At 35.9% G+C, this 27,527-nt stretch overlaps 1 protein-coding gene across 4 annotated transcripts; it reads left to right on the top strand.

Moving 5' to 3' along the window:
- Positions 1-12,784: 12,784 nt before the first annotated feature.
- WYR (inner centromere protein, ARK-binding region protein) lies at positions 12,785-19,948 on the top strand. 4 transcript variants are annotated; one of them, XM_078973183.1, is made up of 9 exons: positions 12,785-13,399; positions 13,982-16,131; positions 16,574-16,936; positions 17,033-18,062; positions 18,151-18,599; positions 18,705-18,868; positions 18,956-19,047; positions 19,156-19,204; positions 19,817-19,948. In XM_078973183.1, exons 1-8 carry the CDS (start codon positions 13,219-13,221, stop codon positions 19,185-19,187), a joined length of 4,461 nt encoding a protein of 1,486 aa, XP_078829309.1. In that variant the 5' UTR covers positions 12,785-13,218; the 3' UTR covers positions 19,188-19,204; positions 19,817-19,948. The 4 variants fall into 4 exon arrangements, with proteins under 4 accessions (XP_078829309.1, XP_078829307.1, XP_078829310.1 ...); XM_078973181.1 differs by having other exon boundaries at positions 19,677-19,948; XM_078973184.1 differs by lacking the exon at positions 19,817-19,948 and adding an exon at positions 19,615-19,670.
- Positions 19,949-27,527: the final 7,579 nt, after the last annotated feature.

Raw genomic sequence — 27,527 nt, 5'->3', positions numbered from 1 at the left:
AAATAATATTATTAATATATTAGAACTTATAATATATTAATAATCTCCAAGCGTTATTTCTCTCATTTAGTTTATCCAATTGCATGGTGCCATGCAACCCAAATGGACCATGCCGGGTCGGGTCAAGTACATACCAGAAATAGTTATGGACTTAGACACCTTATCCAACAGGGATATCCATGCAATTCCTCCCATGTTTCCATGCACCACCCTTATCTCCCATCTCTTTCATAATCATGGCCATAGAGCTAAAAATCACCACCACACACTCATTTTCACTTACAAAATCTCTTAAGGAAAGCTCTCAACAAACCCCTACATCCTCCTTCAAATTTCGAGATCTTATGTGTATCTTCAAAGAGGTTTTCATCTAGATCATCATATTTGGTAAGTGTTGTCATACTTAAGTCTTTGATTTTCATCCTTAAGCTAAGAACACTCCCTTCTAAAGCCTCATTTCGTGATCTATGTTTCATAGAGCCCAAAATCATTCAAGAAGCTTACTAGGGCCGAAAACCACTTCTCCTTATCTTCATCAAAACCGAAATCCAAACCCTAAGGTGAGTTCATACCCCCTTGATTTCTGTTTTCACTTGTTTTTGGGGGGAGAATACAAGTCATATGTGTAGATCTATGTATTTATGCTTGATTATGTGTGTTTTCTTGAAACATTTGGTGATTATGTGTTGATTCCTTCACTAATCTAAAAAGATGTTAAGAAACTTGAAGTGTATCACTAGGATCTCCATATGAATCATGAGAAAAGTATGTTTTATCACATATAATGCATTTAAACTTTTAGATCTGGGATTTGTACACTTGAAATAGCAAAAATGAGTGTTGTATTCAAAGATCTATAAGCTAAACTCACAAAACAGCCCTTGATAGGAAAGTTTTGGTCCAATCTCGGACTGTTTTGACCATCCAAATGGAAGTATTTTTCAAAACTGTTTTACATGGATAAAGTTCAGGTTTATACCTTTAAAATGACTACTCTCACGTTTTCATATGATTTTTCTACAATTTTTGGCGAATTTTACAAAACTGCCTATCATATTTGAAATAATTTCGGACCAACCTGTAAAGATGAACAATTTCACACTTGTTAGAAGCCATCAAAAATTATGAGATAATTTTGGAACAAAATATACAAAATTTCTAAACTTTGAGAGTTTACGGATCCAATTTTCGACTTACGATGATTTTTCTACAAATTTTCAAACAACTAGGTCGGAAAAGTTCAAAAACCATAAAATATGCGTTTTCACAAAACTCAAGTTAAGAATGTTATTTTTGACAATAAGGGATTTCAAAATGTTGTTTTCACTACAAAATAGTTATTAAAACAAGTTTTGAACAAAATGGAGACCAAAGTGTTATTCTTATAAAAATTGGGCCTTAATCCTAAATTTTTGGCTTATTGGGCCAAGAGCATCATTTTACAAAAAGTGGGTTTTAGATTTCAATCATGTAAATAATCATGCCAAAACAAACAAAACAATAATAAACACGAACCCGACACGATGAAATACTAGTACCTCGACTATCGGCGATATACAATACACCCTCAACACCAAAATCGTTATCAAACGAATTGATTCGGTCTCGAATCAATAACAAATCCGAAACTACTAACACTATGACGCTCAATATACATATGGAACTCTCGGAACTCTATACTCCCGTGGAATTACTCAATACGTCGACGTATCTTCCTTAGGCCCAAAAGTTTCAAATCATGCTAGTTGGGCCTAGCTAGCCCGATGACATGATCTTTAGGCCCAAAGGATACTTGCTTACATGTAGTTGGGTCCAATACGACTTAACCACGTGTAAAAGGACTTTCAATGGCAAACGTGCTGCTGGTTCCCAAGGGTCCTTCGGTGCTGCTAGTAAAGTTGGGAACTCACGATTGCGGGTTGGGCTTCGGGCCCTTCGCAATTGCAATGGTCTTGAACGACGTAGGGAAATACCAAGGGTTTCGCACCTTCTCTTTTTCTCTTCGGTCATGGGACTACACAAGTCCGGGAGGGTTGAGTTATGTGAATAAGTGCGAGCGACGCCTAAGGGATCGCTAGTACGGTTGTCAACTGGACGTTTTCATTAACATATGTTACAACAATTCACAACTCACTGTATACTCAATGCCTCCGGAGCTCAACGAATACCTCTAATGTAACGAAACAACAACACATAAACTAATTAAAGCAAAGTGATAGGAAAACATCGGGTTTTCCTAGGGTTTTCAACTATTACACTTACGAATTACATGCCGAATTTTACAACTCGTACGCTTACATCTATAGAAAACAAACAAGCATACTCACGGATCTTCACATTTTTTTTACGCTATACTATTTTCGGAAAATATCGGATTTTCTGGTGGTTTTCGAAACAATACAAACATTGGATTTCAAACATTACTTATGAACTCACCAACATTTCATATGTTGACGTTTTTCAAAATACTTGTATTCTCAGGTAACAGATAAAACGAAGGGATAAGTGTACTCAGTGATATTTTGCTGCTTGTTTAATTAGCACCGAACAATCTACTTTTTGGGCATGTAATGTTAGGGAACAATGTACTAAATGTAAACGCTACCAGTTGTATTATTCCAATGCTTGGTGATGATTGATGTTATGTTTCATGTATATTCATTGTGATGGTATTCGATTGAGTCACGACAGCCCCCGGACGTTTCCGCCGTCTTGTTCGGGGGTGTGACAAAAATGCACCCTATATATATTCAAAATTTGGATGTATATATTTTGTTTCTATTTAAAGTTTTTAAGTATAAAATATCATATGACGGATTTGGAGAGTTATAGGATATATTATATTAAAACTTTGGATTTAAATTAATGAAACTGGATTGCGTCTCCGACATTACACTTTCTTGAGTGTACACTTTAAAACTTTATGCCATGTGGCAAAAAATTTCTTTATTTATTAGGGAAGAAGCATATCGGTTATTAAACCAAACACCTCACGGAATGGAATCTCACATTCCAATTCCTTCAAACACCTCCGGAATCCATAACCATGATGTTTATGTCCATAAAGTTATTTCATACAACATTAAAAGTCTAACATTATATATATGTATGATTAAAAGTCAGTCTTACCGTTAGTAGGCCTCATTCACGAAGCTGGTGTATAAGGGGTGTTTAAGGAAATTGCCTATAATATGGCGATTGAATGGGTATCCACTCTTACCCACCGCACTCTTGACTAGTGGAGGGTCATTAGTCGAACGGGTAGGATAGGACGAAACCTTCCATTATAAGTATAATGAAATACAAAGTAACTAAATGTTTTGCAAATTCCCAATCTTAGTTACTCAGGCAAAAGTGAATTGATGCAATTCCATGAAATTACACTTTGTGCCCTTGCGAAGACGTTAGTGGAGCATGTGTGGTTTACCAGCACACTAAATGGTTCTAAGCAAAGGTAGCAAAGGGTGACTCAATGTTTGTCATAGTTCGGTGGAGCGTGTGTGGTTTACCGGCACATCGAATAGGTGACTGTAACATGTGAGCGCACCATGTAACTTTGCATGGTTATTCACACCCGCTTTTTGATCCTCGGCATCCCAGTCACAAACAAAAGGGGCATATCGAGATTTAAACATGCCATTGAAATGTTCAATGAATCTCAAAGGATATAGGAGTTTTCATATATTTAAAACTTAAATTTCTTTTTCGTTTTTCATGGTGTAAATTAGTGAATCGTCATTCACTTACCTTCAAATATTCTGCAACTGGATTACGACATCCCTTTTCTAGGTTGTAGCGTATTGTGTTGGGTCCTAGCCTTAGTATCTCATTTGAGTGATTTACTAAGGACTCAATCGATCAACTAACTTGAATTTGTTTTCTCCCGTTTTGTAGATGTCAAAGTTCGACAACTATGGTCTTCCCAAATCCCGTGGAACAAGCATTCCACATGAAGATGATATTCCACGATTCGATCGAGGAACAAGAAATCATGCTTCACTTCCTCCTCCTCCTCCAATTATTCTCCCTAACCCACAAGATTGTAAAATTGAAAGGTTCAATATCACTCAAGCCCTTTTGGCAAGTAAACATAAAGAAGGAAAGTCGGTGTGTGCACACGTCTTAGGGATGAAGTCACACATTGATAAGTTAAGAATGATGGGATCCGTTGTCGGTGAAGAGATGGTTGTTGATTGGGTTCTTCAGTCACTTCCTAACTCGTATAGTGAGTTCGTAAGAGAGTACTATATGATGAACCACGACGTGACCCTTATTGATCTCACCTATATGCTTATTGCTGCTGAATCAGCAATGGTTTGGCGCAATAGAAAAGAAAAGTTGATTGGTGAATCTGACTTCAAGACCTCTATGGATATAGACAATAGCAATGAAAGACATGCAATGATTGAAAAGTTTGATCATAAGAGAAAGGCGATGTTTGAAGTAGTTCCATGTGTTGTTCCTAAAGAGTCAATTTGCTTTTATTGCCAAGAGAAGGGGCATTGGAGACGAAGTTGCCCTATTTACCTAAAAGATCTAAGAGATGGGAGAGTCAAAAGTATGACTACGCTTCAGGTAAAATCCACTATCTAACTCCGTTAAGTTCCCATTCATTGATTCTTAATACATGATGTGATAAGATTGCATTTGAATGTTTTGCAGGATCGGTGAAAAGAAAGGAAGCTTGATAAGAGAGCAAGATGAATCTAATCACAAGAGATGGATCTCGATCGCATGAACTTGAAGATTGGATTTTGAGCTTAGATAGTTATGATAGAAAATTTCCTTTTACATAGTTTTCAATAGATTTTGCATTGAAAGGACAAATGTTTTTCCGCTGCTTTTATAAATAAAATAAATTTTGACTTATTTATTTATTTGTTTACTTCCTTGCAATGAAATCGTTATGAAAATTGATGTTTGCATATTTCTACAACGAATGGATATGATTCTTAGTTATTTATGGAAATGTCGAGAATTTACCAAATAGGGAGAGTTTCTCATCGCCCAAAGTTTCAATTGGACTGAAATTTGGAATCACGCAACTTGGTTGCATGATGAATGAGAAATTTCATTTTTGGAAATTAGACAAATTCATTGACAAAGTGTCAAGTGAAGGACTAGGAGATCGAGTACACAAAGTTGTGTGTTGATCAAGTTCACCATAAGAGTAACAAAGATATTCGTCATGATTTACTAAAGGCTTAGTAAATATGATTACACTTACAAGATTAAGTGTAGTTTTGAATTGATTAAAGGGTTTATATCAATAGTAGAACGAATAAGAAGAATCAAGTAGGCAGAAAGATAGAAGTCTCTCCATTCTAAGAAGAAGGGAGAGTAGCTTTTATGCTTTATAATGGGTCTTAATGATTAAGAACCATATCTCAATTGATCCTCTAAGTAAGTCTTAGTACAATTGTATGTTTAAGAAGAGGAATCAAGAATTGAAGAAATTATTAAATCAAAAGGTCAATCATACTTCGTTCCAATAATAAGTCTTAAAGTTAAGATTGTGACAATGAGTGACAAGTATTAAGAAGGTTTATAACATTCATCAAATGTGGAAAGTTGTGGTGTCTTGGATAAGACAAATGCTAACTAGGACCAATTTATGAAGTGTTTTGATAATAGCTACACTAACTCTTGAATATTTGTTTTGTCAAGAAATGGTTATTGACAAGAGAATCTTATATGTCAAGGAGTCAGTGGGAGTCTTAATGGTCTTGAAAGGTTTCAAGAACAAATCAAATAAACCTTATCGATCATCACTAGCACACGAGTTGAGGTTAAGAACCTATCGTGTTGACATTATTTTGTTTCTGTGCTATTCCAATTGAGTTAATTATGCATGTGAGTCTTATGAGTTCTCATTTTGAACGCATAAAAGGCAAGACACCTTAATCAATGAAAGGTACATTGATAGGAAAAGGTGAGCTGCTTAACTACCTGGAAGACATGGTGGGCAGTTGTGCTACCATAAGGCAAGAAATCAAGATTAAAAGAGTTCGGTCCATATGAGTTTGAATTTGTAGTAAACTTTGGTTTTAACAAATTCACACGGATAGGAACATATACACCGTTTAAAATCTAAGTGTCATAATATTTCCTCCTTCATGAAAATGATTGTGAGGAAATGCTTTCACTAAGAAAGATTTTAATAAGATAGTGATTATAAAATTGCATTCTCGAATTCGATTATGGTCACGGTATCCCTTTCCATGATTTGAATTGTGAGGTTTGGCAATTAGTCTTAATTGTTTAAACACACATATGAACTATCTAAGGCAAAGGTGTATAAGTTCAAGGAGCTTTGATAAAAAATTATCAAAGTACTAAGTATTAGAAACATTGACTTAAGAAGTTCAATAGGTATTGTTTTCTGAAAGTTAAGATGTTTATGAATACATGTCGAAGCTAGTGGGAGCATAAGTTTTATGTTTTACAATAATCATCATGATAGTGGGAGCATAAATGTTATGATTGTATGATTATTAAGGAAAGTATTGCAAGTTGGGAATATTAATTATAGAAAACAAGAGTCATTCTTTGCAAAGTTGTAAGGATGGAATAGTTGTTTTGCTATAATTAAGGGAAAGAATATTATGCTTCATTTCAAATCTAAAGGCTTAGGTTGAGAAATGTTAATAAATTTAGTCAAAGGTACATACTGTGTTCTTAAAATTTCGATTATGATTACAACATTCATTTTCACAATTCGAATTTTGAGAACATAGCGAATAAAACATTATGCGTCGTGTCCCATACGCTTCGGGTATAGGATCGATTACGAATGCTTTAATATTTAATCATTCTAAAATTTTCCAAATGTCTAGCGCATTTAGAGGAAAAAGGGACTAGAATTGGTTTTGACTAAAATAATCAAACAACTATCAAAGGACAATCCAAAGTTTGACGAGGATTGGTTGCTTGTGAGTGGTTGGAAGCATGGTATTGGATGGACCATATTGACATTATTATGAATAGATAAGATTCTATTAAGAATGAGTTGTCATGTGGAAAATATGGAAACGTGTCCATATTAGGAATTGAATATTGAAAATCTATGTCTAGATTAGAAACTTTTATGCAAGAGGATGTTCAAAGAAATGTACTTTGAGTGAGAGACATCATATCTAAGGAATTGTATTGTAACAATCTCCGATAAAAGACTTTGTAATATCATTGTCAATAGTCTTTGTGACTTTGGTTAGTGATATTACGAAAGGATCAGTGCATAGAATGTTAGAATCTAGCATATTCTTTAAGTAGCAAGAATTTGATATTCTTTCACTTATGAAAAAGGATTTGGAGTTGTGAAATGAGAATGATTGGAAATGTGTTCAATGTGATCTATTTCACAAAGTAAGAACCATAGGTAAACATTGTGTGCATGCAATGAGCATGGGATAAGTGTAGAAATTTAAGTAAGAAGTTGATTACCCGAAACGACAAATAATGAGTAAACGATATGGTGATAAATAAAAGGAGTTTTATTTAAACACAAAGTTTTGAGGCCATATGGGATTAGTATTATTCTTGTGTTTCACTTTGTATGTTTTGACTTCCAGAATAATTGAGTTTATTAAGAATAATCGAATTATTCAAACGGGCCACAGTCGTTCATATGTTGGAAGTAGATATGAATGAAGATTGTTGTGAATTGGTGTGTGGATTGTCTAAAAGAGTATTAGACATAAGCAAATGTTTGTTGCAACATTCATGAGTGCTTATGAATATGAATTTGAGCATTGGATTAAACCAACATTCACTTGGATCACTCCATGAATTGTATCATGAGTGATTGGTGAGACAATAACATCTTATATTCTTGAAACTGGGATGTGTGAGTTGTATCTTGCTAATCGGTTGCACATTGATAATATGTAAACGCACTAGTAACTTGGTGTTATAAAACATATTGTTGTGTGTGATTTGGTTAGTGAGTGCAAGCAAGCATTGTATCAAAGTTTATCCGTTCCTTTTATCCAAGGTAGGATAAAAGCGATATCTTTTGGGCCCCTCGATGGTTTAGTGATGACAAACATAAATGCTCGGCCGGGCTAGGGCTAATTTGATTTGTTCAATTAGTCAGTCGTCATAAATCGGGAATCGAGAAATAGTACAAAGAGAATGATTTGAAATCATGTCTCATACGATATCTAGAATGGAGGAATATATGATCCCTTATCTTAAGGACACGCATATCTGATAGGATCAGAGTTGACAACGGCTTTGGAAAGCTACGATTGTGGATCAGGATCTGAAGTCATACGCATAATAGTTATTAGACTTATCCAAGTGGGAGACTGTTGGATTAGTGTCTAAGTCCATAACTATTTTGGTATGTACTTGACCCGATGGTGCATGGTCCTTTTGGGTTACCTTCACCAAAGCAACTTGATTGGAGAAATAAATAAAGAGAGAGAGGTTATTATGATTTATTAATATGTTATAAGAATAATATATTAAAGGAGAAATCATATTTGTTTAAGTAATATTGGTCAATAATTAATTAGGAATTAATTTTGTGATCAAGTGTAATTAATTAAACTAGAGGGGCTGATTTGTAATTATGTGATAGTTACAAAATAAGGTAAGGATTATCTTAAATATAGGGTGAACGAATTTAAGGATATAATGCCTTAGAATTCGACTAGGATAAGGGTTTCTAAGACTTATCTTATGGTTACTTGGTGGGCAAGCAACTAGATAAGGATAAGGACTAAAACCCTAATCTTTACACCTATATAAACCCCCTAAGGCTCATGAATTTGTCTAAGCCTTCCCAAGAAGTCCTAAGGACGAATTCCTACCTCTCTCCTCTCTCTTTATACCTTATCCATTTGCTCTTGGTGTTTGTAAGCCATTAGAGGAGTGACACTTGTGACTCTAAGCCTTCCAAAGTCAATTCAAGGAGGAATTAGGATTGTTATTGCTACATAACAATCAAGGTAATATCTTAAACCTAATTATATGTTAATATCGATTTCCATATGCTAGAATTAGGGTTTATAGTCTTGGATTCAAAGCATGTACAATAGAGAAACCTAGATCCAAGCTTTAGGATTTGTATGAGCACATAGGATGTCTTATGACCAAAACCCATCAATTCCAACCCGATGATTGTGGGCCGAGGGTATAGCATCCCGAGGATGATTGGACCCGCAATATGTTGGCATTCCAACCCGATGGTTGAGGGCCTGGGGCATTCCAACCCGATGGTTGATTGGGCCCGTAGTATGTTGTTATTATATGTGTGTTATTGTTGTGCGAGTATTTTGTAGAACTCACTAAGCTTCGTGCTTACAATTGTGGATTTTGTTTCACGTACTTCAGATGATCGCGGGAAAGAGAAGGCTTGGTCGTGCACCTCATCATATTTTATGATATGATTTCTGGGATTCTCTGATGTTATACTATTTCGAAAACAATTTTTAAACAACGAATGGTTTTTGTGATGTTTAAAAAGTTTAGATTTTTCATGGATTTTATGGATGTTACAAATCTAATGTATTAGTTTCAATAAGTATTGCAAATTATACAACACAACACTAGATATTCTAATATCTGGTCTTTGACATTAATACTAAAATTAAAGATTTATGTGACCAATACATTACAGAACCTATAAACATGTATTAATTAACTATATAGAAAATGTAATGTACATACTATACATACCTTCATCACACCGAGGTGGCCCTATTGATATGCGGATCATCCCAAGTAAATAAATTGCCTCAAGATGATCCTTATCTCCTGCATCACCCAAGAAACTCATTTCTAAATCAAAATTGCCCTTACCGAAGCACTCCTTCTGTTAACAGATAAAAACAACACCAATATTAAGACTTATGACACTAAAAATAAGTTCAATCAAATTACATAAAATTACTCAAATTACACATTCCACTCTTTATCTATACATAGATTCAACGTTTTTATGCGTTGCACATTTGTGTGTAAATACATCATCCTTAAGATCTTTGGGATCCATCCCTTCAAACATGTCGAGGGATGCTTGTTTGAACACATCACATTCTTCCCCTGCTGCATACATCTTTTTCGAACTTCATAAATTAAAATATACAATTAATAACTAATAAAAAAAGTTATATTTCATCAACTATACACTCATAGGTTAATGTTTATTGAGAATTATCAAATTATTGTAGATATGATGTCTTTTGCAGATTCATACCCTAATATTACAATCATCCGAGTCAAAATCTCTATTGGTAGATCATCCAACGAACTACAACATCTTGTATTCGACATTCTACTTACGAAATACACATTGCATAAGTTGATTTCAGTTTTTAAGAGAAAACAGGCATAACCGTGAAACACGGTGTAATATGTAAAGAAAATAATTTTTTTTATTTTGTGTAGACCAAAAAGCTTGTTACCATTTTTATTCACTTTCTCTGTATCTAATACGAATAAAGACTTAAAAGAGTAATATATTTTTTGATTTGTATACATTTGGTCATTGAGTTTTTGTGTCCACATTTAACTATTTTACTTATTTCTTTGTCCACATTCAGTCCTTATAACCGAGTACTCTATATTAAGCAAAAAAAGACTTAATAGGGTAATATATTTTTTCAGTTTGTACACATTTAATCCTTAATGTTTTTGTACATATTTAGTCATTATGACCATTTTTTTTAGATTTTGTTCATGACATCATACATGGGACCATCATTAACAATATGTTCTTATACGTGGCTCGTCCTTCACTTATATTGATATCCTAATTCACAAATCGGTTAAATAATGTTGGTTCCCAAGATTTCTCCAAGTGGAAGATGTTTTTGTCTTCGATTTCATCTATCTTCATAACAAACAACGAGTTTTTTTTTATGATTGTTTGCTCTTAACTCGAATTTGCACTTCCAAGACAAAATAAATTTAGGAAGATGCTAAAAGCATTTGCACTTCCAAGACAAAAGAATACACTGTCAAAAAGTTTCATCTATCTCCATAGTAGACAACGAGATTCATTTGTGATTGCTTCCTTTAAACACAAATTTGCATTTCCAATACAAAAAATATCGTTATCCACTATGAAGATAGATGAAACCGAAGACGAAGACATATTATGTTTGGAGAAAACTAAGGAACCAACATTATTTAACCGATTTGTGAATTACATTACTGATATAAGTGAAGAACGAGCTATGTATAAGAATAACTCATTAATGATTATCTCATGTAGGATGTCGTGAGCAAAATCTAAAGAAACCGGTCATAATGATTAATCGTATACAAAAATATTAAGGATTAAATATGTACAAACTAAAAAATATATTATCATATTAAGTCATTTTCCGAATCAACCTGACCAGATATTAAAATGTGGAAAAAATATCAAATGATAGAAAAGAAAAACTTAATAATCAAATGACAAAACTTCATTTTAACAAATGATCCTTTTCGCTAACACCGTTAACATTTAACTGTTAAGTGAAGGGCATTTCAGTCATTTCACAACCACATGGACCATTTATGAAGTTTGCCATATTTAAAAAAAAAAAAAGAAAAAATATAATTATTTAATATTAAAGGGCCCCACCCCCTCTCTCTCTATCTCTCTCTCTCTTTCTCTCTCTCTCTCTCTCTCTTGCTCTCGTTTTTGGAGAACATATGCATCCTCATCTTTTTTGGGATCCACTAAAAACAACACATATGCATATCTCTATCTCTTTCTCTCTCTCTCTCTCTCTCTCTACACCATTGTTTTTGGAGAACGTATGCATCTTCGTCTTCTTTGGGATCCACTAAATACAACACACATACAAACACTAAATCATCTTAACCTTCATCCATATCATCTGCATCTTTCAGCCAGATCACTTGAAACCCAAACAAAGCTACGCTAAATTGACATCTCTTGTTGAGTTTTTTTTCCCCTATATTCAAACACAACTTATTGGCTGATGAGTTTTCCGTTTTGAAGTCCTACGAGAAGAACCCAATAAGGAATTAGGTTGATTCATCACATCCGATGAGATCTGTAGTGGAGATCAGACACCAAACCTTTCTCTCTTATTTTCCTACGAGTTGTTGGCTAGAAAAAATGGCTGTCGGAGTTGGACCAGGAACCATCTTCCAGATTGGGATTTAGGGGAGAAAAAAATGAGTTGCAGAAGATGGAAATCAGTTATCAGTTTCCGTCTGTTTCTTCATGTTTCTTTTTTCTTTTCTTAAACTGCTAAAATATACCAGCTTCCTTGGAATGTAGATGGATTTACTAGAGAAAATCCATCGAATTTGGAGCATCACCGGAATGAATATGGATTCACCCAAATCAGCTTCACCGGACGTGTTCTCAAATTCTTCACTCATGTACAAACCAAAAACCTGATACACCGAGTTTTGATTCCCAGATTTAAACAAATCGATTTCGATTGTATATTCAGTTGTTCATAGATGAACACGATGGACACAAATAGACCTGCAAATTAAATTTTATTTATTTATTTTAAAAAAAGTAATAAAAAATCTCATAAATGGTCCCTGGGTAGTGAAATGATAAAAATACCCCTTACTTAACGACCAAAAGCTAACGGAGTTAGCGAAAAAGACAATTTGTTAAAAGTTTGAAACCACATTGACCATCTGTGATGTTTTTGAACTTAAAAACTAAATTTGATATTTTCGAAAACCAGAAAGACCATTTTGAAGTTTTGCCTAATCAAATATATACAAATTATATACAAATAAAAATATATTTTATCACGATACATAGAACCATATTAAAGGTAATTTGAATCTTTTGCAACTGAAAAGATCCCGCTCACTCAAAGCCTCATCTGAACACCATCGTTTCCCTTTTTGCCCTACTCCTACCATCGTCTCTCTTCTTGCATATGATCGAACACCATAGCCTCCACCTCTTCTGCATCTGCATCTCCGATTTCACATAGCACCGCGACGCCCTCGCACATCCGGCCGACGCCGCACATCGCCGGAGCTTCTGTCGCACCGCACACCGTAGACTCTTTCTGATATCGCTCCCACCTCCTTGAAATCGACTCCCACCATCAAGGTCAGACTTTCGACGCCAAGCTACCACCTCCAACGTCAAGCTCCGACAGCGCCGCCCTCGCCAGTGCCGGATCTAAATATTTAAATTCAAATTCGCGCTTCAATAACAATTCAATCAGAAAAAAAGAGTGCGTTAATGGATTTGGTTCATCGCCGGTGAACATGTCGTTGGAGAAGTTGTTCATTCAATTCTTCGAGCGCAAAGACTGGATCATCGAACAAGCCCAGCAGCAAGCCGATGCGTACACCGAGCAACTTGCTTCTAGGCTCCTTATCGATGGAATTACACCTCCTTCATGCCTTTTGAACCCCAGATTTAACTCTGGCTCTTCGCATCCCCATGGTAGGCATTCACTTATCGTTTTAAGTAGGCACTGGCTGTTAAATTTCAGATTAAACTAGGGGATTGCAGTACTTTTCAAGTTAGAAAATTAGATCATACATGCATGCTTCTCCTTTTTTGTCTACATACATCTTCATCCTGTTGTTTTCTCATTAACTTCATAGGAGGCCATTATCATAATGCATATGTCTACTTATATTTGTGTATTTTGAAATTTAACATCACCGATTTTGAAGTGTTTGTCACTTGGGCATGCGAGATTGGTATTTATTGGGGAAAGCTCTTGAAAGGAGCTAACAATCATTCAGAAGTTTTCTCCATATGGATAATACCTAGACGGCCTTCTAGAATTTTTTAGGGTTTTTCTAGATGAATGGGGGTTTCTTGGAAGATTTTCTGGACGTAGGAGTACAAGTTGCTACTAGTTTATCATTTATGAGTATAAACCCTAAACCCACGAGCATAGTAAGAACAAGGAGCATCAGATTTTTACACTGTGTATTATATATTTTTGACTCCTTCCTGGTTCTATTGTATGGTTTCATGATGATTAATTGTTGAAAGATTGGTGTTATTTTGCAGAGTTGAAAAAAGAAGAGATCATCTCCAAGCTCTTACTTCAACATCCACGGGAGTCTGTTCGCTATTCAACTGGTGGCCCTTTTCTGTATGACAGACCAGTTGTTTCCAGGGGTAATGGGCAGTTACCAAATGAAGTGTCCATGGAAACCCATGCTCCTAACAAAGGTGGCAATGTGACCAATGGACAACCTGTGACACTTGCTTGTCCTAATGTTGACATAGGATGCAGCTTAAACAGAGTTAATGAGCAAGATGACAGTGTTAACTCTCCTCAGAAAGAGCATGAGATGGATGCTAGAATATCAAGCATTTATGCTGCACCAGACACTTCACTTGCTAGAATTCAGAGGTCCAAGTCAAGGCAAAAAGCTCTAGAGCTTCGAACTAGTGCAAAAACTTCAGCCAAGAGTTGTTTAGGTGATGAAAGTAGAACCCGTATTTCTTTTACTGGAGGCGAAGTATCCAAAAGTGATTTCCATCAAGTCACTCAAGATAAGCGCCCTTCAGAACCAGGCATATGCAATGATATCAGTGGAGCAAATTCTGTGGCAGCAGAAGGAAAGGGTAGAACCAGGTTTAGTAGTAGACTTGCAGGGTCTAGCACTTCTGATGAAAAACATAGTTTTATGAATGATCTTTCCAAAACCAATGATAAGGAAGAATTAGATGGTGGTACTCTGGCACAGTCAACAGGTCAACATTCTGGTCATGCTGATGGTGTTATGGAAGGGGTTAGTATTCTTGACATCTCTTTGGGAAGTTATGGAGCCAAAAAGTCAGTAACTGGCAACACACACGATACACAAAGGCAAAGCAAACCTTATTCTGGCAGAATTACCAGGTCTAAGGGTTCAACCCAACAAACTGGTGGGCTAAACAAGTCCTTAGAAGTGGGCACAGCTGCTTCTTACAAACCAAAGGAAGGTAGTATAGGTGCACTTTGTTATTCTATTGGTGATTTGAAGTATGGAGTTGATGCCTCCAACAAGTTACTAGATGCAGTCAAAACTTCTCAGGGTTGCAGTGATAGAGTTGGGGAGACACAAGTTACTTGTAACAGTAAAGATGTAAAGAAGTCTGTAATTTCCTCCAATATTGCTACTTCTCGAGTTACAAATTCCAAGTCTGAATCTATGAAGGAATGTCCACATGTTGCTAACCACAGAGAAGATGGTGAAACTGTTGTGGGAAATGGGCCCATAGATGCTCCAGTTGCAAAGCAGCCTGTAAATTCTGTAAAGAAGTTGGATCCTGTCACCATGTGCACTGAATCAGATGGTTTAGCCTTAAACCAATCTTCTGAGTGCTGTATTCTTGTTAAACCTAAGCAACTGAACTTTGATGAAATGGATGGATGCGATTCAAATAAAGTTAGTAGTCTGCTTTCCAAGAAGAGAAGGCTGGATGGATTGTTGGGACATGAATGCAATCCCTTAATGGATTCAGCTTCATTAAAAGATCAGAAATCCAGTGGTACATTCTTTGAGCAGCAGTCAAGCCAATCGAAGTCTGCAAGGATACATTCTCAAGAGGATTTTGATGTGTGTACAAATATGGAGACAATGAATATTGGTTTGGATATGTTTGAGAATCCAGTGGTGGAGGATTGTATGCTTTCCAAGAAGAGAATGTCAGATGGATTGTTGGGACAGGAATGCATTCCTTCAATGGATTCTTCTTCATCAATAGATCCTAATTTCAGTGGTACTTTCATTGAGAAGCAATTACCAATGGAGAATGTAGAATCAAGCAAATCAAAAGCTTCAATGACACATTCTCATGACAATTTTATTGAGTGTGCAAATGATGAGACAATGAATATTGATTTGGACACGAATGAGAATCCAATGGTGGAGGGTGGTATGCTTTCCGAGAAGAGAATGCCAGATGGATTGTTGGGAATGGATTCTGCTTCATCAATAGATCATAAGTCCAGTGGTACTTCCATTGAGCAGCAGTTACCAATGGAAGATGTAAACTTAAGCCAATCAAAAGCTGCAAGGACAAATTCCCATGACAACTTTGATGAGTGTGCAAAAGATGAGATGATGAACATTGGTTTGAACATGGATAAGAACACAATAGGGGAGGATGTTGAACACGACCCTAAGGTTTCTCCACATGTTGATGATGCTGCTGTTCTTTGTGAGGTAAGTGTCACTTCTCAAAGACCCAAAACTTGCATTTCAAAACTTATACTCATGATATGTAGGATTTATACTTGAAATTCATTCCTTTTAGTTTTTTTCAACAAACATTTTAGCACGCATTGAGGTTTCTCATCATAATCTACCTTTTGACCCCAAATTTACAAACCCTATTTGCATTCCAACCATCAAGAATGTAACTGGAAACCCATTCCATTGAGATGTTACTTGAAATTGGACAGAATATATGTATATAACCCATTTCTAAATATCAGTGTAAGATATACCAAACATGGATGGATATATCTAAAGAGTTTACACACATCCCTTACATAACCAATACCATATATGCTTTTCATTTCTCATTTCGGTAATATAGTTGCAAAAATAACACAAAACATTCCGTTTCCAACATTATTCAAGCCATATTCATCTTTTGTGATAGGTTGATGTTCATGATGAAAATGCTTCTGATGATTATATACCTGTCTCTGAAGATCTCAAGCAATCTATTACTTCATGTTTATCCAAACAAGGAGAGAAGGATTCTGAGGATTGCTTGGATCTTGATCCTTCAAAATCCAATTGTAAAATGAATTCTGCCAAAGTGAATACGTGGCCACAGGACCTCCACAGAAATGCTGATGACCGAAAAAAATGCTTCTCTGATTCCAGACATGTTCAAGGTGATGCTATTCATTGTGATCTTGAAGCATCTGAAAATGATTTCCATATCTCCCAATCAGATGGCATTATTCAGAGCTTTGAAAAGCGAGTTCATGATGAGATGGAGGTTCAAGCTACAGAGGTATGAATGTTCTACTAATTCCAACTTATGCTTAAGTGAACTATTAAAGACATTTCCCTTTATTTAACATTTTTCTCTTGAATTTTCTTATCACAGGCAACTGTTGCTGAAGTGGAGGATGATACACTCAAACAGTCTAGACTAAGTTTGATCAAAACAAGTAATGATGATGTTGGTGTTCCTGTGGTTGACTCTGATGAAACTATGCCTGAGTATGAGGGTTTTACCATAGATGAAAAGGAGCTGGAAAATGCTGAAGGAGGTGGTGGAATAGATTTTGACAGGCTGGAATTGCCAAGCTCCCCAATCAAAAGAGCCAGCCTTCTAGCACAAATCTGCAAATCTGCTAGCATGAATACACCTTTTTCCAAGTTTTCATCTGCTACATTTAATCAACATCAAGTTCAAGACCTGTATGGGATCATCCTTGATGAGGATGATTTCAAAAAGGATACTGATATTTCAGGAAGTGATTGTGGTTACTCTTTTCCAACACAGCAGCAGACTTTTGATTCACTTCCATTTTCTGGCACTCCATTTAATTGGGAATCAAAGAATTATTATTCCTCTCCTGTTGGTATTGGAAAGCTCTGGGACAGGTCAACATCAAGTTCAGCCAGTTCAGAGAATCGATTAAGCTCAAATCCTGAACATACTTGCTTCCCCATTGAAGAAGATGAAGATCCTAACAGTAATGAAGAAACTGAAAATGATGAACTTCAAGCAAATGAACAGACAGAAATGGAGATTGTAACAACAGAAAATGATGATGAGGTGGAGGTTAGAATTGTTCCGAAAGTAGAAAATCAACTTGCTGAAAGAGAACCACCCTCTGGGCCCATGAAATATCGCGATAGATGTAGTTCAAATTCTGTGAATATACAAGTGAACATCCCTAGGACTAATGATAAGTTAAAATACAAGTCCAAATTTCATCCTGGAGTTAGCCGGACCCCATCAGTTTCCACACGTGCCAGTATTAGAAGGAATGCATCCCTTCAGACTCAAAACAGTAAAAATATGAGAAGTGCAATAAAAAGGCCAACACAGCGTAACAATATTGTATCAAATGTGACATCCTTCGTTTCTATTGTCCAACAAAAACAAGCAGCTGCAGTTTGCCCAGGTAGATAAAATTTTCTCTCTATCCCAAAGCACGTGAAATATAAAAAAAATAACCTAATGTCTGTGTGTGTGTTTGGTTGTTTTTGAAGGTAAGAGAGATATAAAAGTGAAGGCTCTGGAGGCAGCTGAGGCTGCAAAACGACGTGAACAGGAAAAGGAAAATGAGAGGAGGATGAAGAAAGAAGCATTGAAGATTGAGAGGGCAAGAGTTGGGAAGGAAAATGCAAGAGAAATGGAATTAAATAAAAAGAGAAAACTGGAGGAAATGAAGAAAAAAGAAGCTGACGTGGCAGCAAGGAAAAAACAAAGGGAGGAAGATGAGAGAAAGCAAATTGCTAAAAAAAGAAAGATTGCTGAAACACGAAAAGAGCAGAAAGCACAACAACATGAAAAATCACGACATGTTGGAGTTGCTGGTGGTGGAAGTAAAAAAGGATCTGAAAATAAAAATGCTTTTGATGAAAAGGGTTCTCAAAGACATGAGAAAAGCTTAGCAGCAGACGTCATCTTCCAACAACTTACACCTTTTCCTGAAAAGGTATGTATCCTTTTTACCAATATAGGGGCATTATTATACTGTATGAGTAAAGTAGGCTGCAATTTATAATATATTACCTACGATGATCAACGTTATTAATTACAGGATAAGGAAACAAACGTACTTGAAAAGTCACCTGGACATGTGGGATCGGTGATGTTGACTAGTCAAGAAAAATCATATGACATTTCCCCATATCAATGCTCTGATGAAGAAGATGAAGATGAAGAAGAACTACCCACCAAAAAGTTTATTCCATCATGGGCCAAGTATATCTTTCTATCATTATATCTATGCTTTTTTTGTGTGTGTGTAATGAAAAGATATTCATTTTTTTTTTTTTTTTTTTACTACAGTAAAAGAGCTGTGGCGATGGTTCTGCCAATGCAGGAGAAGGTTGACCCGGAAACAATATTTCCAACAGGAAGCTTTTGCAGTATGGATGAAGGTAACTAACTATAAGAAGTGTTGAGTATCTTTTTATGAGACTTGGTTTGGTTAGATAGATAAAGAATTAAAGATTGTTAGCTAATGGTTATTGGTTATGTGCTTGCAGTTGTCCTTCCTCGGAGGCTACAGCAACAATAGCTTGCTGATAACAAAAGGTATTGTCTTTCTTTTTCGTGCTTTAGTCAAAATATTCGAGTAAAATGCAAATTTGGTCCTTGTGATTACTGATTTCTCTTGGTTTAGGTCTGAAGGATTTTTTTTTTTCTTTTTCAGGTTTCATTTCCGTTGTGCTCCATACCTTGAGTTTAAGTCCGGCAAGCCCTAGTAAAATGACCATATTACCCTTATTATATAAGTTTTTACTAATAATAGTAAAAAATAATGGAAAACACAAGATGGAGGGTACAATGATCATTTTACCAGGAGCTAATTGTCTTAAACTGACGGTGTGGGACTAAACCCTAAATGAAACCTGGAAATAGGGACCAAAAGTGAAAAAAAAAAGGTTCAAATTTTGGACCTAAAGTACAGAAAATTACTAAACCAAAGGACATTGGATTTGCAGGTTGTTTTCGTTCTTTTATCAGTTTATGAATCATGACATGCATGCTTTTGATTGTTTGACAGATTTTGATCCTGCAAGCATTCCTGTAGGAACTATATTGTGTATTTGAGAAAACTTTCATGCATACAATTCATATGCAGATTGATCATCTATACATTTAACTTTTGTTTATCTTAATATGTCAATATATATGTATGTGTAGGATTCCATTTCTAGTATTCATGGTGGTGCACGTTTTTCTTTGCTTAGTTGTTCATTCTCTGAAGCCCTATGAAATGAACGTCTGTAGTTGAATCTTTCTCAAGTTGTAAACTTGTAATTACTTTCATCCAAATGGTTATATCGATGTGGATTGTTGAAATATCGTTTTATGTGTCATTGTATTAGAAAACTGAATGTTTTTAGGAAAATAAATGATGGGGATAATCACTAAAATGATCAAAATTGGAGGATATAATACCATTTTTAGTTGGTAGACTAGAGTTAAAGGCGTATAGTTGCAGGTTATTAATGATCCTAAATTATAAAAGAATTTATTTAAAAATAAAGATATTATTAATATCCTAAGTCCTAACACAAAAAGTAAATAACCATAAAAAAAATTAAAATAGTGTTTAAGCATTTAAGTTATGAATTATCATATATTAAGCTCAAAGTGAACAATAATGTGGATTAAAAAAGTACTAATCAAAGTGACATGCTTTGTGTGGATTAAAGAAGTACCAATCAAAGTGACATGCTTTGTGTGGTGGGCAAAGTTAGGATGAATCCCCACTACCTCGACTCTATTCACTCGAGGTATCAGTCTTCCCTCTACATCTTGCTACCAATGTGGACATAATGATGAAACAAACATCCATGTATTAGTGCAATGCCCATTTGCAAAAACTCTTCTGAAAAGGATATTTCACTGGTGTCAAATAGCATTGGTAGACTTTTAGTCGGTAAATGAGGTTCTAGATTATGCTTCAAACTGGGGAAATTGCCCAAAAAAGAAGAGGAGACTAATGGCCATCTGTTATGGGACTTTATGGTCTATATTGAAGACAAAGAATGAAAGAGTATTCAACAACAAAAAGGTGTGTGCCACGAAACGTGTCGATATCATTATATCATCGACTTTGTAACACCCAAAGTCAGGAAAGCCAAGAAAGGAAAGAAAACCCTAAGTTTAAGGGACGACTCGACAAGTCCAAGGAGGAACTCGGCGAGTCCGAGCGGGATCTGGGTCAAGGAGTAAGTGACCGACTCGGCGAGTCGGCTAAGGAGACTCGGCGAGTCTGGTCTAAGCGAGGAAAACCCTAAATCCGGGACTTGGAGCCCATTTAAACGTCTCATTCTCTCCTCTAGGGTTCCTTTACCGCCTCTTTCACCCAGAACACCGAACCCTAAGCCCTATTGTTGCTCTTTCAAGCTTCCAAACCATTTTTGGGTGATTTGAAGGAAGAAGAAAGAGGAGAATCATTGAAACTTCAAGGATTGACCTTAGATCTGGAGTTTGTGGAACCTTTCTGAGTTATTGAAGGTACTAAGTCGTTTCCTTCATTTAGATCTTTTCTAGTTGTGAGTTTTGGGGCTTTTTAGCCATGATTACTTATCCATTTGAGTTAGAAGCCAGATCTGAAGTTGCTACTTCGGATCTAAGCACATTTTGGCCTTGTGAAGCATAAAGTGACTGCCCTTGAGCTGATTATGGAGCCTCCTTGCCTTAAACCCTAGTTTATGGTGTATTTAGCCTAGATCTCCTTCTTTACACGTAACGTTTGCAACTTTACGTGAGGAATAGGCTTGGGAAGGGCAGCTCTACAGTTTGGAGTCCATGCATGACTCAAAAGTCCTCTGCATGTATGAAGATCTGAATGGACTCGGCGAGTAGCATGAAGATTAGGAGGAACTCGACAAGTGGGATGAACAACTCGTCGAGTAGGATGAAGGTTGCCTTGGACTCGACGAGTCTGTTCTTGGACTCGGTGAGTCAGGACACGAAACCCCAAACCCTTCGAGTTGAGACTCGAATCAGTGAGTCGAGTGGAGACTTGGTGAGTTGGAAAGGTCAGGACTCGAAAATCGGTAGACTCGGCGAGTCATGGACTTACTCGGCGAGTTGAGTCGCGAATGGAAGTACTCTGAGCATATGAACTCGGCGAGTCAGTAGGCAGACTCGGCGAGTAGGGTTGACCAGGAAGGTTGACTTTGACCAAGACTTTGACGTTGACCAGAGTTGACTTATTTGACTCTCGGGGGACAGTTAGACTAAGTGTTACATTGATTTTGGTAACTCGGGGAGCTAGTGGAGCAGGAGTTCAGACAGTTACTGGGCAGCAACTAGAGGGGTTATCAGCAAGTTCAGCAAGAGCAGGTGAGTTTCCCTTTGTGTGAATAGGTCTAAGGCCACAATACTGACCCATGTAGTTATGAGTAGAAGGTCCGGGGGTTAGCCCTAGGCACAGTATGCTAGTATGATATTCAGGACGAGGTCCATTAATAGCAGGCGGGTGCCTAAGGATTTGTTTATATGATAGTTTATACTTGTTGTCTGTGTGATACATGTATGTGCCTGGTAGGGAGGTGAGTGTGGGCGATGTCCTGTATCTCACCAATAGCAGAGTGTGGATGGTGTTCCACAACTCATTAGTAGCAGAACAGGGGCGAGGCCTAAGTTAGGGAAGGAGTGAGAGTGGGATGGGCCAGTATCTGATTACCAGTAAGAGCGTGGACGGGATTCCATGACTCATCAGTAGCAGGACAAAGGCGAGGCCCAGGATAGGCGAAGCCCTAGGACAAGATCCATTAGTATATGCTAGCTTATGTGTTGCAGTATGTTTATGTGGTATTATATGTTAGTGGGCGAGGCCTAAGTGAAACAAATCTGTATCTGAGCGGGGCTCGAAGCCAGGCAGGGCCTAAAGCGGCGGGGCCCGAGGCAGGGGGCGAGGCCCAGGATAGCGGGCGTGGCCCAGTATGTGCAGTACGTGGTTATGCATGGTATGTGGTAGGGTGGGGAACTCACTAAGCTTCGTGCTTACGGTTTTCAGTTTTGGTTTCAGGTACTTCCGGTAGCGGAGGGAAGAGCTCGGGGTGATCGCATGGCACACACCATAGATTAGATAGTCTGAGAAAGTTTACTCTGATAACGAACATGTGTTTGGAAATTAATACTCTGATTATGTTTTGGAATGATGACTTTGCTTTAAGTAATGTTTTATTAAAAAGAAATTTTTAGTCTTAAATTTTGGGTCCTTACAGACTTTGTTATGGTTTAAGCATAGAAATGAAAAAAAAACGATGTCATATGGCCAAAATGGATTTCATATCCATTTAGTAACATGTAATGGTCTTTGTATTACTCTCTTAAACTTGTACTCTGTTTCCTCTTAGCTTCTTGTCTTAGCTTCTTGCTGGGTGGGGTTTGCTTTTCATTTATTTATGACAAAATTGCAAAAATGGTCCATGTGCTTGGCAAATTTATGCGATTTTGGTCCAAAACGATACCTTGATGCACCACTAGTCCAATTTTGGATCTTTTTATTGTTTTTGGTCCCTACACACTTAAAAAGATAGATTATGTACATTTTTCATTTTTTTAATGCTGAAGTACATAAATTAATTTAATTTATATTTTATTTATATTTTATTTGTCTTTTCTCTCTCAAACACACACACACATACAAGAAATATATCACCCCTAATGGATGCCATCATCACCACTGACTGCAACCACCAACAGTTACCACCGTCCGCTACCATCTTGCATTCCTCAGACCTCGATGAAATTTACCCACCGACACCACCCTTCTAATCGGAGTTGTCCCCACCCAAATACCGCCACAATGATCTTTCAATGAATTGGGTTTTTAGCCGTCACAACCACCGTCACAAAAGATGATGCCATCGTCATTTACCACCATCGTTGTTCTCCACTACTATTTGTTGACAACCACCTCCATCTCCCCCCCACCCTCAACTTTTCTTCCTTAACGAGATGATCTTTCACCACTGACCACCAAACCATCGTTCATCGGATTTCTTCCAACTGCCTCTCCCTCCAAGAAAACCTAAAGCACCAGACGATCGATGGTTTAAAAAAAGACGAATTCGATTTGAAGGGTTTTATCACCTCCCTCTTCTTCCTCGAGTTTAAATCTGTAGATCGATATGTTTAAAGAACAAATCAAGTATGCTGCTCTCGTTTGCAGATCTGGAAACGAACATTTAGAGCTACCATAGAAGACGAAGAGGTGGTGGTAAGTAGGCAAAGTCGCTTGAATTTACATCTAAGTCACAATCCATCATCATGGGAGTTTGCTAGGGGTAGGAGGTTTTGCATAAGCAGGGGGTGGAGAGAGGCATGTGGGTCTTCGATTATCAGGAACAGAGAGAGACGTTATTGCTAGGGTTAGGGTTTGAGAAAGATTGATGAAGACGGGTGGTGGGTTCTGTGGAGATTTGAATATGGAGAAGAAGGGGTTGCTTCCGATTCGTAAACAAATTGCAAATCCAAAATTGGCAAAATTTCATTCACATTTATGTACTAATCAAAACGACTTTCGTTTGGGAACAAGGATATGGGTCATGGGGATGAAGAACATAATAACAGGAGAGAGAGAGAGAGAGAGAGAGAGAGAGAGAGAGAGAGAGAGAGAGAGAGAGAGAGAGAGAGAGAGAGAGAGAGAGAGAGAGAGAGGATGAGAGGGGTGGTTTGCTTTTTTTTTTTTCTCTTTTTTTTAATTAGAATAATTAGAAAAGAAATTATAAATTAAAAAGAAAATTATTTAAGACCAGATTTGTCATTTCAGGTGGAGTATAGACCAAAACTACATATAAATGCCAACCAGAGGGACCAAAACCACACAAAGTATCCAAAATTGGACTATTGATGCACCACTAAACTTTTTTGGACCAAAACTGCATAAATTTGACAACCATAGGGACCATTTTTGCAATTTTGTCTTTATTTATATATATCTCTTTTGCCAGTTCAAAAAAAAAAAAAAAATTTCACGAATAGAATAAACCATTGTTTATGAAGCAATGATAAATGTATAAGCTTTACAATACCTTATAATTTGGAAAAAATTATTAACTATAAAGTTTCTGTTATGGTACTTTTATAAGGTCCTTAAATTTTTTTTTTAACCCCATTAAAGTGGAAAATTACCTGCTAAAAAAGGCAACTCGTGGTGTTTTAACCGGTTATAACGTCAGTTAACAAAAGTTGTTGCTTACATGTATGATTAGTCTACATGTGTGTTTAGTCAGCTTCCTATATAAACTATATAAGGGTTGAAGGCTAAGAGATCAAGCCTCACAACCTTATTTCCCTCGTACGAACACTTCCAATAATGTCATCGAGCTCATTTGAATTAGCTAACACGCTTTCCATTTATCGTGTTGATGAGACTCATCGTTGCTTATGTCGCGATAAATTGATATCAAAGCAAAGAGAATCATGGAAGCCGGATAATCCAGCTTGCCGATTCTACAACTGTGAAAAATCAATGGCAAGCTTACTCTGACACACTACACTTTCTTTACAGTCAATTTGTGAAAACATTTTTCCCGAAAAATCTTGATTTTTGTATAGAAAATCCTCTAGATTAAGAAAACCTAAAATTGTGAACGGTAAACCCTGATTATGCAGTTGATTGTTTATTTTGTTAAAGGTAACGATGTTTCGATGCTCACATTTGTTTTTATAAACCCATTAATCGATCAATCTTTTGAAAATCATATGCAATTTTTTTTTACACGCAACACACACGGAGATTTCATTGAAATAATGTTGTTATATATAAGTTTTTATCTTAGCTCATATTAATTTGAATTTGACTTTTATGAATTATTTTCAATTATAATAACTATTAGAACTCTAAAATTCCAATCTTATAAGAGATGTTTTTATTTTACTATATAGTTGATTATAATGATAATGTTCAAGATCAACTTTTTAACTCAATTTAAAATCATTATTTCGTAGATAATAACGACTTAGTTATTTTTAACATTAAAGTTTTTTATATTTTAACTATATAACTTTTTTATATGTTGTGCAAACGTTCTCCTAGTTTATATATATAAATCAAAGGCCATAAATGAAATATATTATTTTAAAGTTTAGAGAGAAATAATTTAATCTTCTCAAATGGATCAATTCATCATGTAATTAGAATACGAATCTTGTATTTAGAATTACAATTTTTATGTATGAATAAAAAAATGTTGTACACTTCCCATATTTTAATTATTTTTCTATTTCCAAAAGGAAAATAGAGTATTTGTTTAATTTATATGTAGTATGTACAAATACATATTTTTTTTCTTGAAAATGTGTTACTTACTAAGTGGTTGAGGGTTTGAGTCATGTGGTGGATAAGATATCATGTTCGTTTGTGGCTCTACCACAACTTGATGAGTGTTCGTAAGTATAAGAAGTTTGGAATTCTGTCATCTATTAACCCTTGTAGTTAATGTCTCTTTTGTGTTCCTCTACCGCACCTGGCATTCTGGCAAAGCTTTATGATGTCTAATTCATTGTTATTGCTTCCTGCATGTTGAATTACTTTGCTTATATTAGCCGGAAAAAAGGCCTCTAGAACGTGTAAGGAATTAAATCATATAATTTTATTGCATTAAGCATAGCAAATAGCAAAATCATAATATTTTATCGACTAATGACATACAATAATAGCAAAATGACGACTCGTAAAGCTCCCCTAGCATTCTTCATTAGTTTCGATAAGAATTTCTAATAATTTGAAATCTGATTCAAAATAATATAACGTCATGTTTCTGTTTAATTATTTCAAAATAGGGTTAATAAATAATACGGATAATTATATAATTAAAGATTATTTTTTGCACTTTTGGCAAATGAGTTATTTAAATAAAAGACATTACATAGATGTAATAATAATAATAATAATAATAATAATAATAATAATAATAATAATAATAATAATAATAATAATAATAACTAGATAAGTTGCCCATGCTTTGCATGGGCTGTGTGCGTCTGATTTGAGTGCCGTTTTTGTTTATAGATTAATAGACGTTTGACTGTTTTAGTTGACTTTGGTGAGGGCAGACAAAAACAAAATAAATAAATATGACGAGCAATATAGAAAAAATATACCAAAAGAAGAAAATGACAGACGTAGAAAGTGCAAGGATGAAAAGTTCGGGCTTTGCTTTGGGCCGTTTTTTGTGTTTTTATGAATAAATGTAAAATTTTTGACTGTAAGGATCAAAAGTATCAAAATGACCATAAAACAAATATGCACAATATAACAAAACTAATATAAAAAAAAGATCATTTTTACCAAAAAGCTAGAAACTTCACTGTCGCTAAGGAAAGAGAAATTTAATAATAATAATAATAATAATAATAATAATAATTTGGAAAATATAAGTCTAGGGACTAATTTTGTAATTTTCGGTACTAGTTGTGTTGAGAATTCAGAAGTGGGGTATTTTCTAACAGTATGCCAAACTTCAAGGCGCGAAACTGCCAAAATCAAAAGGAAGGATGTCTTCTTTTCCTTGCATAGACGCAACATAGACGTCGCTTTCTTTTCTCTGTAGACCAACAAAATTTGATTTCCTTGCACTCCATTCAATTCTCATCCCTTATTACACTTAGTCTCGAACTTATGAAGCCAAATTCTCGGGATTAAATAGATAATATATATAAAAAATAGGCCCCAAAAATATTGGACCTTGTGCAGCCGTCCACTTTGCCCCTTTCAAATCCGCCTTATATATTGTTGTTATTGTTCTTGTTCTCCCCCTTAATGAATGTACACATATGATGGTCCTTAATGAATGTACACACATGATGGTCGTTTGTGTTAGTGTATATTTGTATTCAGCCCATTTGTATAGCTTGTTTGTAGCTTAGTTTAGCAAGCCCATCT

Source organism: Lactuca saligna, chromosome 9 (genome assembly GCF_052625555.1).
Source record: "Lactuca saligna cultivar CGN05327 chromosome 9, ASM5262555v1, whole genome shotgun sequence".
Taxonomy (NCBI): Eukaryota; Viridiplantae; Streptophyta; class Magnoliopsida; order Asterales; family Asteraceae; genus Lactuca; species Lactuca saligna.
The sequence above is the reverse complement of the archived record's forward strand: the minus strand, read 5'-3'. Positions and strand labels throughout refer to the sequence as shown.

Excerpts from the sequence above, each read along its gene's own strand:
- WYR (XM_078973183.1), top strand. The coding sequence starts at position 13,219 with ATGTCGTTGGAGAAGTTGTTCATTCAATTCTTCGAGCGCAAAGACTGG. Across the intron at positions 16,937-17,032 it reads TGGAGGTTCAAGCTACAGAG|GCAACTGTTGCTGAAGTGGA; the intron begins GTATGAATGTTC and ends TTCTTATCACAG. Across the intron at positions 18,600-18,704 it reads TTACACCTTTTCCTGAAAAG|GATAAGGAAACAAACGTACT; the intron begins GTATGTATCCTT and ends TATTAATTACAG.